Here is a 14,792-nt window from a genome sequence, read left to right as displayed (position 1 = left end):
GGCACTGACAGCATCCCCTGCTTGTTGGGTACCATGGCAACAGGTGTATTGGAAATAGCTATTACAGATTTATTATTTTTGTTTTGTGCCTCACATTTGTGCATACAAAAATAACTCGTTCTAGCCCTGCTGTTAGACATTGACGGGGCTTTTCTTCGCGTACTGCGTGTAGCGATTGTCTGGCTTTATTCCAATACTTCCCTCAAACTGTTCAGTTCCCAGCCATGGGAATAAAGTGCTGATAATAATTTCCTTTTAGAGACTGTCTTTGTAATTCTGCTGTTTTGAAGATATCACACAAGATTCACATTTATCCATTGTTCCACTCTAAGTCTGGGGATTGTGCTGTTGAGGTGACATATTGCTTCTCTGTTTTCTTTACCCTTTTAGATGTGGTCGTGTACATTCTTTTCTGGTTTATTTCCATCAATGGCTTATTTGATGTCTTCATTTTTGAACAATTCTGACTAGAGTATAGATGCTTAGGATACTGGCTGTTGGTCTGCACGGTACCTGAGTAGAGGTGGGAAAAGGTCATGCTCAACTAAGATTCTGAAGGCCAAAAACTTAAGCTAGGTCAGGAATCCTTTTCCTACACACAGGAAGCTGAAGACTGGAGTTGGAAATCCTGTGCGGTAACTTCAAATAAGCAATTGTTCTTTGAATAGTGTCCTTATGGGTGCTCCGCTTTCAGGTGCCTGTGTACCCCACATGCCTTCGATGGGGGATTTTCATTAGCAGTGTCCATTCAGCCCACTCATGCGCCTTTGATATCCTCGTGCCCCACACCAGGGCTGTCTCAGGCTGTATAAGCAAACCATCCTCAGTTTCTTCTCACCCCCTTCAGTCTGAGATGGACCTTAGCGTGTCTGCATGGTATTTGCGTCCGCTTTTTCTGTGCTTGTTTTTCCCAATTTAGCTAGCTAGTTTTTAGTTTGTAGTGGTAGTTTGTGTTTTTAAAAAAAATTCTTTTCCTCTGGGGAATCCTCTCTGTGCAGGGCATGCCCCAGGTCACTGGGGTTTAAACTTTGCCTCTCATGTGGAGAGGCTATTCCAATCAACAATGGATACTCAAAGTGCCTTTGCTGCCTGGGAGAATTGCACTTCCCTCAGAAGTGTAACTTTTGTTTAGCCCTCAGATCTAAGGCTTGGAAGAACCAAGAAACCAGGCTGACTGCTGCTGATGGAGCATTCCCTTTGCCCTGCTTCAGAGCCAGATCACCCCCCCGTACGTTGTTCCTCAGTGGCCCCTTTGACCTATGCACAGCAGTCTCCCAGAAAAGGGAGATTCTCAGTCCTCCTATGAACATTCTAAGAAGAGGAGCTCTAATTCGCCTCCCAAGGAACCCCCCTCAAAAAGACCTTGTTGCCTGACTAGGTCCACATCCTCAGAGATGATGTCCTTGAGGCTCGGTACCGTGGAGGCAGAGAGTTCCTCCAATACCCCCTTTCTCAGAGGTGAGGGATGATACTCAAGGACCTCACCACTCCTGATGAGAGCAACCCTGGATGCCACTCCCTCCTGCTTGTGGTCCTCAGTGGCCAGATTGGGATCCCTGGGCAGCTTCTTGCAGGTAGTTCTCTGGGGCTCCAACCCTCTCCTATTGGGATGGTAGGGAGGCTCAAGCTTCTCCTCCCCAGCAACAGGAGAAAACATTTGAAGCCCAAGAAACGAGGGCAGATGAAGAAGCCACTCCTAAAGCTACCATTTTGTCATCTTGTCCAGTTGAAGCTGCAGTGCCTCCTGCTTCATCTATGGCAGATGACTTTGATCTCGCTAGGCGGGTAACAGAATCTCTACTGATAATACCAACACCAGACGTTGTATACTCTGTCGTCTGCGACACCATCCAGAATTGTCCTTCCTATCAACAAGGCTCTCCTGGAACCTGTGAAAACCATTTGGCAAACCCCGGCTACAGAAGTGGCAATGTGTAAGAGGACCGATTTTTCAAAAAAAATTACATGTCCATTAAGGACTCAGAGTTAGGTGGAGGGTGGGAAAATAAGAACTCGCTGTGGTTGATGCAATTAATGAACTGGGCAAGCAACATCGTCATAAGTCCACCCCATACGATTGAGACCAGAAACACCTAGACCTGCTTGAGAGAAAATCCTATTAATTGGCAGCCCTACAGATGTGTATTGTAAATTACCATGTGCTGATGGCAAAATACAACTACATAATATATAAACAGTTTGCATTGGTTATTGAACACTTCCACTGGACCAAAGGGACCAGTTTCAGGCCACAGTGGCTGAGGGACAGTTACTAGCCTGAACATCTCTTTAGGCAGCTCTGGATGCTGCAGATAGCACAGCCCACTGTATCTTTATGGCAATGGTGATGATTAGGGCTTCCTGGTTTACAGCTATCTGGCTTCCCCAGAGAAGTCCAGAATATGATAAAGAACTTTCCATTTGATGGACTCAGTTTGTTTGCGGAAAATACCAATGTGTCATTGTGTACCCTTAAGGATTGTGGGGCCACGTTACACTCATTAGGTGTCTACACTTGCAAACCAAAGGAAGTTTAGTAGATCAGGAACGGTTCAAAGACATGGTCTGATGCGATTCTCCAGGTTTCAGTGACCAACTCTTAGAGAGAGACAGCTTCCAAAGAAAGAGACCTTCTAACAAAACCGATGTGTCTACGGAGAAGTCTTCATCATCAAAGTGGCTGTTTTGACGGGATGGTTAACGGTTGAAGCCCCCACTTCCGTTCACTTGCCAACTACGATGTTTTGCTCACCTCCATCCATTTGGAGACCAATTCTCCCATTTCCAACCAGCATGGGAGTATATCGCCTTGGACAAATGGGTGATGGAAATATCCTCATGCCACACCATCCATTTTACTTACCTCCAGCCTCCTCATTCCACTTCTCCATCCCTCTTTATGGACTCCTCTCATGAGTTGCTGTTCAGACAGGAAATAAGCTCCCTTCTTTGTTCAGGAGCAATAGAACTTGTCCCCGGTCAACATGGAGGAGAGGCTTCTACTGAGCTATTTACTTGTACCAAATTAAAATGGAGGGTGGAGACCAATCCTAGATCTAAGATTCCTAAACCAACTCGTGAAGCCTCAGAAGTTCAGGATGGTGATTCTCTGGCAGCTATAATTCCTTCTCTAAATTCAGGGGGTTGGTTTTTGGCCCTTGACCAATACGCTCATCCTACAGAAGGTTCCTGCATTTTGTGGTAGGTGAGGATCGTTTTCGGTATCAGGTGTTCTTGTTCGGCTCTGAAGGTTTTCAAAAGTTCTATCGGTGATGGCTGTCGACCTGCATAGTCAGGCAATCGTACTCCCCTACTTTGATGACTGACTGCTCAAGGGTTAGTCGTACCAAGAGGTGTCATCTGCCACAGCGAAATGCTTTCCCTGTTCTTAGACTTGGGTCTGCAGTTGAATGTGGAAAACTGTACACCAGCTCCTGTTCAGAACCTACAATTTATAGGAGCATCCTTGGATTCTTTAGCAGCCAGAGCCTTCCTTCCCATGGACAGATTTGTGACATTATCAGACCTTTTCAGAGTTATTGCAGGGAGCCCCCAGACTTCATTTTGAAACTGTCTTCAATTCCCTGTTCACATGGCAGTTTGCACCTTTGTGACAGAACATGCGAGATTACAGCTTTGCTGTTGCCGGGGTGGCTCAGATCAGCTTACCCGCCAAACACACACAGCCTGGACAAAAAGGTGTCAGTTCCCCAGCAGGTGACTCATTCCCCAGACTGGTGGAACATTCATTGAAATGGTAGGGGCAGGGATTTCTTTTCTTCAGTGGACACCAGCAGTAACCGTAACCATAACCATGGATATATCTCTGTTAGGATGGGGGCACATCTAAGTTCCCTGTAAGCTGCGTGGATGCGCATTTGCTCAGGGAACCTACCCAGAGACCTGCTGCTGCCGGGGCACCCCTCCTCCAACTCAGCCTGCGGCCTGGACCAGCCGGGGTGCCCAGGCCTGCCAGGGTGGTGTGGCCAGATTGGGCCTAGGCACAGCTGTTGTGGCCTGACCCAGGCACAGCCGGGGCAGCGTGGCCTGGGCTAACCCTCTCCCAGCCTGGACCAGCTGTGGGAGGGCTGCCTATTCTGCAGCCCCAGAGCTCCCATGCTGCTGCAGGGAGAGAGAGCTGGGGAGGAGTCGTCCATCCGTCCCCCTCTCCCTCCCCCCCCACCCCACCCCACCCCCCCCCCCCCCCCCGCCATAGCCCTGGAGCACTCTCCTGCATCCCGAAGCCCTCTGCCCCAGCCCAGAGTCCTCTCCCACACTCTGAACCCCCAGCCCCACCCCCACCACATGAATTTTGTTATGTGCACCAATACGAAGGTGATGTGTGACACATCACCTTCCTATTGGTGCACATAAAATTCATTCTGCATGTGGGTGGGAAAAATTAGAGGGAACACTGGGGCACACGTGGTGCTCTCACAATACAGGGCAAATGGTCACCCAAGAAACCATCCTTCATATCAACTTACTGGAGCTCAAAGCAGTCAGAGTACGTGCCTTCATTTTCTGCCTCTCATCAGGCACAGATCTATCAGGGTTATGATGGACAACATGGCCTGCATGTTCTAAATCATTTGGCAGGGAGGAACAAGATCTTTCCTTCGGTCCCGAAGCAATAAGGTATTGGAACTGGGTACATAAAACATCACAGAGGAATCCCAGCAATGTATCTTCCATGCAGACAAAACATCAAGGAGAAAAATACCTGCTGAGAGCATCCGCCAAGACTATGAGTGGGAGCTGAACCTCCAGAACCTGGTTGACATTTTTCAGATTTGGGGATTTCCAGAAGTGGATGTTTTAACAACAGCTACAAAAAGAAAATGCCACCTGTTTTATTCAAGGGGGAGTTTAGGTCCCAAGCCTCTGAGGGATGCGTTTGATCCTCAGAATGGTTAACAAAATCAAACAGGAGAGGATCGGAGTCATTCTAAGCCCTGATGTGGTCAAGGCAAGCATGGTTTACTTACCTGTTTCATCTAGCTCACTGTATGATGACAAATCTCCCAATCACACCTCAGCTCCTTTCTCAGGACTGTTGCATCCCAATCTGAGCATTCTTCACTTCAAGGCGTGGCTCCTTGATGGTTCATAGGGCTAGAGCTGTTCTGTTTTGCAGAGGTACCGCACATATTAAATAGTAGGAAAGATACTACCAAAAATACTTGCCTTCACAAGTGGAGACTATTTAGTCACTGGTGTGAACTCCAGGAGATAGTCCCACATTCTGCCCCACTCCTCTTTTTCTAGAGTACCTGCTCCATCTAAAGAAAACAGGGCTGTAACTTAGTTCTCTCAAGATTTTTCTGGCAGCTTTTAACAGCCTTTCATACCACTATTGAGGGGTTCTGCCTGTTTGCTCAGCCAACACCTGCAAGGTTCATGGAAGGCCTGGGAAATCTCTTTCCACCAGTGAAAGTCCATACTCCTGTTTGGAAACTTTAATTTGGTTCTTAAGTCTTAAATTCTCCCTCTAACTGATGGCAACCTGCTCCTTATCAAATTTCTCTATGAAAACAGGCTTCCTGGTTGCTATTACCTCGGCCCGCAGAGTCAGAGAGATGGGGCCTTAATGGCAAATCCTCCTTTCACAGTTTTCTACAAGGATGAGGTTTCCTTACATCTGCATTCCAGGTTCCTTCCTAAAGTGTCTTCTGAGTTTCATCTGAATCAGATCATTTACCTGACAGTGTTCTTTCAGAAACCTCAAGTCCATTGTGGAGACTGCTCCATACTCTAGATGTCAGAAGAGCGTTATCCTTCTATGTATGTAGGACTAAACCAGGGGTGGCCAAGCTGTGGTTCTGGAGCCACATGCGGCTCTTCTGAAGTTTAATATGTGGCTCCTTGTATAGGCACAGATTCTGGGGCTGGAGCTACAGGTGCCAACTTTCCAGTGTGCCAGGGGTGCTCGCTGCTCAGCCTCTGGCTCTGCCCCCACTCCACCCATTCCTGACCCTTCCCCTGAGCCTACAGTGCCCTTGCTCCTCCCCGCCCCCAGGCTCCTGATCGGGAGGTGTAGGGAGGGAGGAAGAGGTGCTGGTGATCGGTGGGGCTGCCAGTGGGTGGGAGGAGCTGGGAGTGGGGTAGGGGAGCTGATGGGGGCTGCTGACTTATTACTGTGGCTCTTTGGCAATGTACGTCCGTAAATTCTGGCTCCTTCTCAGGCCCAGGTTGGCCACCCTTGGACTAAACCATTTAGTAACTCCATTAACGGTTGGTTTAGTTTGCAAACAGATTAAAATGCTCTGCTCTTTCTACCCAAAGGCTTTCAAAATGGATTTCTGGGTACATACAACTTGTTACACTGCTGTCAACATCTCAACCTCCTATTGGGGTGTCAGCTAACTCAACAAGATGACAATCTACATCTACTTAAAAATGTCCCAGTCGCTAAAGTCTGCAGAGCTGCTACATGGTCTTCGGCACATACCTTCTCCAGACGCTCTGCCTTAATCGATGCCTCCAGATCTGATGCAGCAGTTGGCAATGCATTTCTTTCCTCTGTAATTGACTTGACTCTGAAGCTCCCACCACCTGATGGGGCTACTGCTCCATCTGAAGTTGAGCACTCATAGGGACAGTACTTAGAGGTTACTCACTCTGTGCAGTAACTGTTATGTAGCTCACGAAAGCTTATGCTCAAATAAGTTTGTTAATCTCTAAGGTGCCACAACTACTCCTTTTCTTTTTGCGAATACAGACTAACACGGCTGCTACTCTGAAACCTGTTAGTTTTTGAGATGTGTCCCCCTCTGGGTGCTCCATTACCCATCCTCCTTTCCTTCTTCAAAGTCTCCTTTTGAGACTCAGCAATGGAGAAGGAACTGAAGGCGGTTCACCCATACAGCCTGATCTAGCCTCAGCATGGGGCTTGAGGAAGTCAGTAGCGTGTGCACAGGCTGATTGGACACTGCTAATGAAAATCTCTAATTGAAGACGCATAGGGCACATGCTTACCTAAAGTTGGAGCTTTGATAGGGAGACACATCTCAAACTACAGTTACTGCACAGAGTGAGTAACCTCTTTCCCTGTCATGTGGAGTAATTGCATGCAGGGAAGGACAGCCATGTGCTTCGATGTTCTTAGGTTGCAAGTAGATAGTTTTGCAAGCTAGTTTTTTTCCATTGTAATAGCAGCCTTAATAGAATGGGTCATTTGTGGTTGTCCTTATAAGTGATGCATTTGGGTTAAACCACAAGTGATGCATGTGGGCTAAACTGCTGTTAATAATTTTTCTCCAGATGTCAGAAATGGATCTTAAGGCCTTTGGAAGCGGCATTGATGTTAAACCAGGAACTCCACCAGTTACTGGTAGAAGCACCACTCCAACCTCCAGTCCTTTCCGGTAAATGAGCCTTTTTAAGCCCAGAATTTCATATAAAATCAGTTCTGTATTAAGTATTGTAACTAGCTGTTTGCTCATGCATGAGCAATCAATTCTTTGAAAGAGATGAATGTTAATGGGGATGAGGGGGAAGGCTATGAATACTTCAAAATGATAACGCTTAAACAATCAACTAGCTTAGCACAGCAGAAGCAGCATTACAGTATGTCATCAGGTCTGCTAACGGTTATGCCAGAAGGGTACTACCCCGAAACATGAAGTTTATTTTTTTTAATTTGTGAATGAAATTGAAATATAACTGAACAGTTTTTAGAAGTGATTCCAGGGAGCGTAGTGGTGAAAAGACTTTGGGATGGCACTGTGATAGGTTTTAGAAGTTATTCTGTTTAAGGGTAGAAGTCTTACCTGCACTGAAGATTGTAGTCATTACCTAGGGCATAAACTAAAGCCTTTCTTAAAACCCCATGCCTTAGAAAGTAAACCTAGTGACAGCAATTCTGATGGAGTCTTATGCTTCAGTGCAGGATTTACAAACTGTTCTTAAACTCTGAAATTAGTATATAGACTGGCTTGCAGGTTTATTTGGCTGATATATGAAAAAGTGTAGCAGATTTTGCAGGAAAATTTAGTAACATTGAGATGTATGTTGCTGGCACACAACTTTTTGAGACGGCTCACAATGCTACCTGAGGGAAAAGCCTTTAATAGAGTAGAAAAGGCTAGAAAACCAGACATACTGTAATCCTCTATGGCTACTAGGAGTTAGTGAAAAATCTGAAGTACTTTGTAGGAGTTTTTATTGGCCATCTGAACAATTGAATTTAAGAAATCCTACACTAATTGGTATTGCATCAGGCCAGAGATTTCAAAAGTAGCGAAAGGAGAGGATCCTCTTTATTTCATACTAATCTTCCGGTATGTGAAAATTTGGAGATTCATAAAAACCAGTAGGATTTTTGGCTCCTTCAACATACAGGGGATGAAGATTGTAATGACTTCAGATTCTACCTCTCCATTACACTTCCAGGAGAGGAAGAGGTTTTGGTTCTGGAAAGGGTTTGTTGTTTTCCCCAGTTACTGGGGCCTGAAATAGATTGTATTGTAACCCGGACTGACTTCATGTGGAGTTAAGGAGAAGAGTGTATTTTCAGAAACTGAGGTGGCAATGACTTGCAGGCACTAAAAAGTTTTTAAAAACCCACAATGCAGACATAGAGCTAGAACGTTCTGAAGATTTCAGAGGAATGTAAACATACATTGCCTATGAAGACTACAAATGAATTGTAATTCAAATTCACTTTTGCACAATGTGGACATCTCACCTGTATCAGCCCTTAGTGTTTTGTGAGCTTTATTTTAACAGGAGGTTATATTTCTGTGAGCTGATCCATTTGACTTGACTGTGGTTTTCCCCCTGAATACAACGTAAGAGCTCAGGTGGATCCCGAATGTTATGTCAATTGGTGAACATCCTCAAAGCATTTTTGTATTGACATGTTCTGATTGTGTCCTTGAAATAAGTATATCTTAGTCCCAAGCATTCACATAATCTAATGTTACTAGTGTTAACGCAGGCATGTGCTAGTACCTAGATCTTTGCTGAATGTATGGCCTGTAAGGGCAGAAGTCTGGTTCTGAATGGGGCCCACTTAGTCTCAATGTACCCTTAATATCTAACTACTTGGATTTTTTTTAAATAGTCTCAAATCATTTCTAGGTTTTTTTTGTTGTTTAATATTGTGGCTATACAGGTTCTGAATGCATCAACACATGTTGGTACATTGCTTGTTGACATCAAGATAGCTGAAATTTAGTGGGCAGGTAATTAACCTTATATATAGTCTCTTCTTCGCTTCCAAAATCCCTGTTTGGTTTCAGTCACTGAAGCTTAATGTTCTATTAGATGACAATAATTGTGTTAAGATTCTTATGTACAGAATCAGTTGTCTGGGAATGTTTTAGGGTTTTGTGCGAAGAGCATTTCTGCTTTCTTTTTTTGTATAACACATAAGGTAATTTGTTTTTATTCAGAAATAAAAAAAATTGTGATTACAGTACTGATTCATTGCCTGTATCTTTGTAATTGTCTATCCTTACTCATCTGACAGACCCTGCAGTTCTGAAGCAGACAAAACTCCCATTGAGAGGCTTGGGAGTTTTGACTGCATCAAGGCTAGAAATGTATGTATATTATTGCATAGTTACGTACTGAATTGGGAAATGGCAAAGCTAAGTGCGTATGCACACACTTGTTCTTCCCCCTGTATGTGTGCATTTAAGATGGTCTTCAATTATATTGTATTAAATACAGTACTACCATAATTTTTTCCTAGAAGTTTAGGAGTCTAATGTTCAGCATCATGTTAGTAATCTTTTTGTCTTATACTTACACAATTATTGATTTAATAGTTCATGTGTATCCTAAGATTCTAGGGGGAAATGTGTGTAGTACTGTGTTTGAGCATGTGCCTACTAAATTAAAAGCATTCAGTGATGAAGGCTTAAAGTGCAACTTTAATTTTGACATTTCTGATTTTTATTGAATAATTCCAGTTTCTGTTCGACCGGTTTTTTAATATTATTTCCTGAAACCTTCTGATAGAGGGGAGAGATTCTCAACAGATTTTCAGTTCCCTGCTTCGCTTAAGGTCTTTTCAGCAAGATAGAAACTGGTTGTTTTATACAAAGGAGAAAATACTAGCTACGCAGTGTTCTCAGATATGCAAATTAAACCATCTAAATCTGAGTAGCTTCTTTCCACTATGGTAATTGGACTGAAAATTTTGTACCTTCTGTAGTTAGAAAATGGACTGTTCGAGTTGACAATATCCCTTGACGTGTACTACTTCAGTGTTTAATACAGATTTTGAATGGAAATTCCAATTTTTCATTGCAAGAAGATTTTGATGGGGTGAGGAGGGAGAAAATATTAAAAAGAGCAAAAGAAAAGGCAGTTAATGTGTAAAATCAGCAATCAGGAAATATTTGAGGAATTACTGAAATGCCTGTCCCATGCACTTTATGGTCTGCTACAGAGATCCCTTCTCCTGCACACCTTAGCAGATCCCGAGGTATATTGATGAAGGGCCTCGGGCCTACTCATCTTCATTGGGCCAGCGTGCAGTTGGGGCAGATGAGCTGGAAGATTCCAGAGAGCCACCGAGTCGTAATAATTTAAACTTGTTCAGGTTGAAAATTGTAGGAATAAATTGACTTAAACTAATAACAATTCGGGTGACTTAGTTTAGCTGTGCGCGCGCACACGCACTGCATCAGTGCTCATGTAGTAATCTTAACAAAAATATATTGCGCATGTTTAATACATGATATTTAAAGCAAATCAAACCCCATTTCCTCATGATCGAGACCATGCACTACTCCTCAGTGAAGGCTGTTGCACTCTCAAAAAATCAACTTTCAGACTTCATCTGTTTTGGCTTCGCTGTTCGAAACGTTACAGAAAAAAATTGTAATGGAGGGACATGGTTTTTCTTCTCACAAAAACTAAAAAAATGCATCCTACACCTGGAAAACTTCAGCCTGAAAACAAAAGAAATCTATGAGCAAGAGAGGGGGTCAGAATGGAAACAATTAGGGAGCATCAACTGTCCTGCATGTGTGCTTGGTGCATGTCACAGGTCCTGGTGCTGAAAAGCTTAGGATCTGAATCAGACAATACAAAAGGAGTGGAATGGGCAAAAAAAAAAGGGGGGGGGGAGCCTGGCCCCACACAGCAAACAAGGGGGCCTAGACATACACAGCAAACAGTCTTGCTTACTGAGTCTGAGATCGTTTATGGTGGGGGCACCAGGTAAAGTCTTTGACCAAAACACTTACTTTCCTTCTGTGTTCTGTTGCTCATTTTGTTCAGTAATTCTGACTCTCAACTGTTTCCCCTTGGGGTTGCCATGTTAACTTGCTACCGTTCTGGCTTCATTTGCCTTGAGGATCCTAATGGTAGTTGCTAGGGGGTATCTGATGGTAGTTTTCCTTTGAGCTCAGATTTCAGCTTGGAAGTGCTAATTACAAAAGCATCCTTGTGGTGATAGCAATGTCTTGATTCTAATTGGTGTTGGTTTCTTTTCAAGGGCCGCTTCTGCAAGTCCTAACAACCAGTCCAATAAAATGAACAGCATTGTCTACCAGAAGCAGTTTCAGTCAGCAGCTGCTGCTGTGAGAATGACACAGCCATTTCCTGCACAATTCGCTCCCCAGGTGGGAAACTGATGGCTTCCTGAAAGCAAACTTGCTTTTCTACACCTCAGTTAATCCTGTGACTTTATAACTCTACTCACCTGTGGGCTCTGTTTTTATTTTGATGGGTTAAAAGTATAAGCCCTCAATTTAATAAAGAATGTTGTTTATCAAGCAACTGAATTCAAGTTAAAGCAGACTTGTCTTCAGCCTTGCAAGTTAATGCAGGTTTTCTGGTGTTTCATGCATTTTAATTTTCAGGGACATCTGCGCATCTGAAAGTGAGGCACTTAATAGCACTAGATTGAGTAGTTCTAGTACAGGTAGGTGCCTTGCAGGCTTCCCCACACAGCTCCAGATAACCTCATTTCTATACACCCTACTAGAGGGGGATTGGGGGACTCCGTATCTCCGAAGGGTCCCAGTGCATATTTAAGATTCTAAAAACTTCAGCAGATTCCTAGTCGTTTGTCTGAGATGCAGTTCTGAAGTGATCCAAAGTATGGGTTTTTTTCAAATATTCCAGTGAACACCTAAAAAAGGTAACTGTTCCAGATTATAACTGGATATCATTGAGCCACTAGAGAGAAAATGATATATGCTGTGGATAAGTACTCTTTGGGATTCGTCTGTTTGGTTTCAGTGTTTGACTTAAGGATCTGCGTGTCTGGGTTTTTTTGATTGAAGGGTTCACTAAATGCTGCCAGATGCAGGGAGAACTCTTTCTCACTAGTGATGTCCTTAGGTGCTGCCTTGCTAGGGTTTGTAACATGTCTTAATTTGGGGGGGGGTATTTTTCCCCTTTTTTTAGTAGAATTTTGAGTTGTGAGTGCAACTTTAAGCACAACAGCATCATCTTGGGGGTTCTGTTTTTCCTGGAGTCCAAGCATGGCCTGTTTTAACAGAGAAAAAAAATCCCCCTACTTTCTTGGCATTAGTTTAATGGCAGAGCAGGCATGTTTTTCCCCCTCTAAGGAAAAGCCAACATATGATCTGGTTGGCAGTTTTCTAATGGCTAAATGTTTTTTGTTGTTGTTGTTTTTCCCCCACTTAGATCCTCTCTCAGCCTAACCTGATCCCTCCATTGGTAAGAGCCCCACATACTAACACCTTCCCAGCGCCTGTTCAGAGGCCGCCAATGGCACTGGCTAGTCAGATGCCACCTCAGCTGACCACAGGCCTTATGAGCCACCCTCGTTTACAGCATGTGGCCAGAGGTCCTTGTGTATCACTATCTGGAGTCAGAGGCAATCAGGCCCAGGCTACGATGAAGGCTGAACAAGACGTAAAGGTTAGTATTTTGAACAGCGGTGCTGTTAACACCAGTTCAGTCTTGACAGCTCATAGGGCAAGAATGTGTCTATGAACCATGTCTTAAGAAGCCTCTGGACCCTTAACTGCTTTATCCAGGCCTTTAATGTCTTAGTACAGACTAAAACCTAAAACTAGCCCCCCCCCCCCCCCCCCACCACCTTTTTTTTTTTTTTTAAGAATTGCAACTATAGTGATTGGCAGCAGGCTTCCATTCTCAGGTGGTTTTGTGACCAGTGGCTCCATAAAACCATTATCATTCTTGAGGGAAATCTGAAGTTTAGGCTTCAGGAGACTGCATCTTTTGAATGAGATGTAAAACCCAAGGTCTCTTAAACCCTTTTTTGGGCAGGGGGATGTAGCCAGATGAGCCCCTAGTGTACTGGCCAACTTCCAGTTTTGGTGATGTGGCCAAAATATATTTTACCTGTAGTTTTAACTGGATATACTGTTTCTCAGTTCCTGTTATAAACTGTTTAAACAGCTGGCATATTCCACCCAAGAGGTGGCTGCATTTCAGTAGTAGATTATGTGAATCATACATATTATATATATATATATATATATATACACACAAAAACTTGTAAAGCACTTTGGGACCCTTCATGATGAGGCAAGATATTATTTCCTGAAGCAGATGCAATGGCACAGGGAGTCTGTGTGGGGACACCGTAAGATTATAATACACTTTACACATCTGCCTGTATTCTGCAGAATCGGTTACCAATGTGGATAGCGCTTCGTCGAAAGGAACTCTTCTTCAGTTGTGTTGCCACTTTCAGTGTCTGGGTGTAGAAATAATGTAACAAGCTTTTCAAAAAAAAATTAGGCATTTGGGGAGATGTTACTTTCACTGCCCTTCACTTAAATTGTAGATATTTTTAGTTTGTAAATAATTACTTGTTAGGGATACAGCTACTCCAAACTTCTAACAAATTAGACTTAATGTTATCCGTAATTGATTAGTTCTTAATCTATCTATAAAATTTGATCCTTAATTAGGCCAGTCACATCTGAGTTTGCCCTCAAAAGACAGCAAGCATAAATCTTACATAGTCTTGTTTTCTGTACCTCCCCATATGCATTCTTTAAATTATTTCACATTCATTCCTTGTCACTTGTGATTAAAGCATTCAGACATCCTGATTTAGCTAACAGACAAATCTGCACAGAGGAGTTTTTAAGTCCGCATGCTGCTTCGTTTAAAATGCAACTATTTCCACAGTCTGTTGGTCCATCACTAATAAATATTAATGTTTGTTGTATTAATTGCATGAAAAGTTGGTTAGTCATTACAGTAGAGTAGACTGGGGGCTGGGATTCTCAGATTGTTTTCCAATTCTTACACCGAGGGAAAATCGATAGAATACCTATCCACGGGAGTATTGAGGCTTAATTCATGTTCCAAGTGCTTTGGTGTCCTGCTTATAAATGCATAGCATTCTTGATAGCATATTACTTTTCTGTTGTACAGTGGACTTGCTTGCAGAGGGCCTGAGGAGTGCAACTCCTACTGGAGTTGAGTGGCACTTCCATGAGCAGTCCCTTGACTTTAGTGGGCTTTTGTATGAGTGCTGCTCAGTGTGACGAAGGGTTATATAATCATGCCATTAGTCGGCATAGTACTATTCCTTACAGAGAAAGGAGCAAGGGTAAAGTTGCAGTTTGCACCATGTAACCAAGTGGCTTAAATTACATACCTTGCAAGCCTGGGAAAATGGCGGTAACTGAGTCTATCGCCGTAGCGCTGTTAGTGCAGACTCTCTAAGCCAATGGCAGAGAACTCTCGCACCGACTTAATTGCTCCAGCCCACGCGAGCGGCGGTAGCTGTGTCAGTTGGAAGAAGCTCCCCTGCTGTCCACAGTAAGATGGTAATTTAATGTCGCTCAGGATGGTGGCTTGTTCATACCCCGGAGCGA

The 14,792-nt window shown here is 43.7% G+C and overlaps 1 protein-coding gene across 15 annotated transcripts in view; it reads left to right on the top strand.

Annotated features, from left to right (window-relative positions):
* PRRC2C (proline rich coiled-coil 2C) overlaps positions 1–14,792 on the top strand; it is a 115,184-nt gene that overhangs the window by 97,731 nt on the left and 2,661 nt on the right. For 11 of the 15 annotated variants that reach the window (XM_073356343.2, XM_073356351.2, XM_073356348.2 and 8 more), the window contains 3 exons: positions 7,264–7,367; positions 11,456–11,582; positions 12,616–12,852. In XM_073356343.2, the coding sequence (XP_073212444.2) occupies positions 7,264–7,367; positions 11,456–11,582; positions 12,616–12,852 (468 nt within the window). Of the gene's footprint in view, positions 1–7,263; positions 7,368–11,455; positions 11,583–12,615; positions 12,853–14,792 lie in introns of those variants that run through there. The other 4 variants (XM_073356350.2, XM_073356347.2, XM_073356352.2 and 1 more) reach the window with 2 other exon arrangements.

This window comes from Lepidochelys kempii, chromosome 8, assembly GCF_965140285.1.
Source record: "Lepidochelys kempii isolate rLepKem1 chromosome 8, rLepKem1.hap1, whole genome shotgun sequence".
In the NCBI taxonomy this organism is placed as follows: Eukaryota; Metazoa; Chordata; order Testudines; family Cheloniidae; genus Lepidochelys; species Lepidochelys kempii.
Note: the sequence above shows the minus strand (reverse complement) of the source record. Positions and strands in the feature narration are given on the sequence as shown.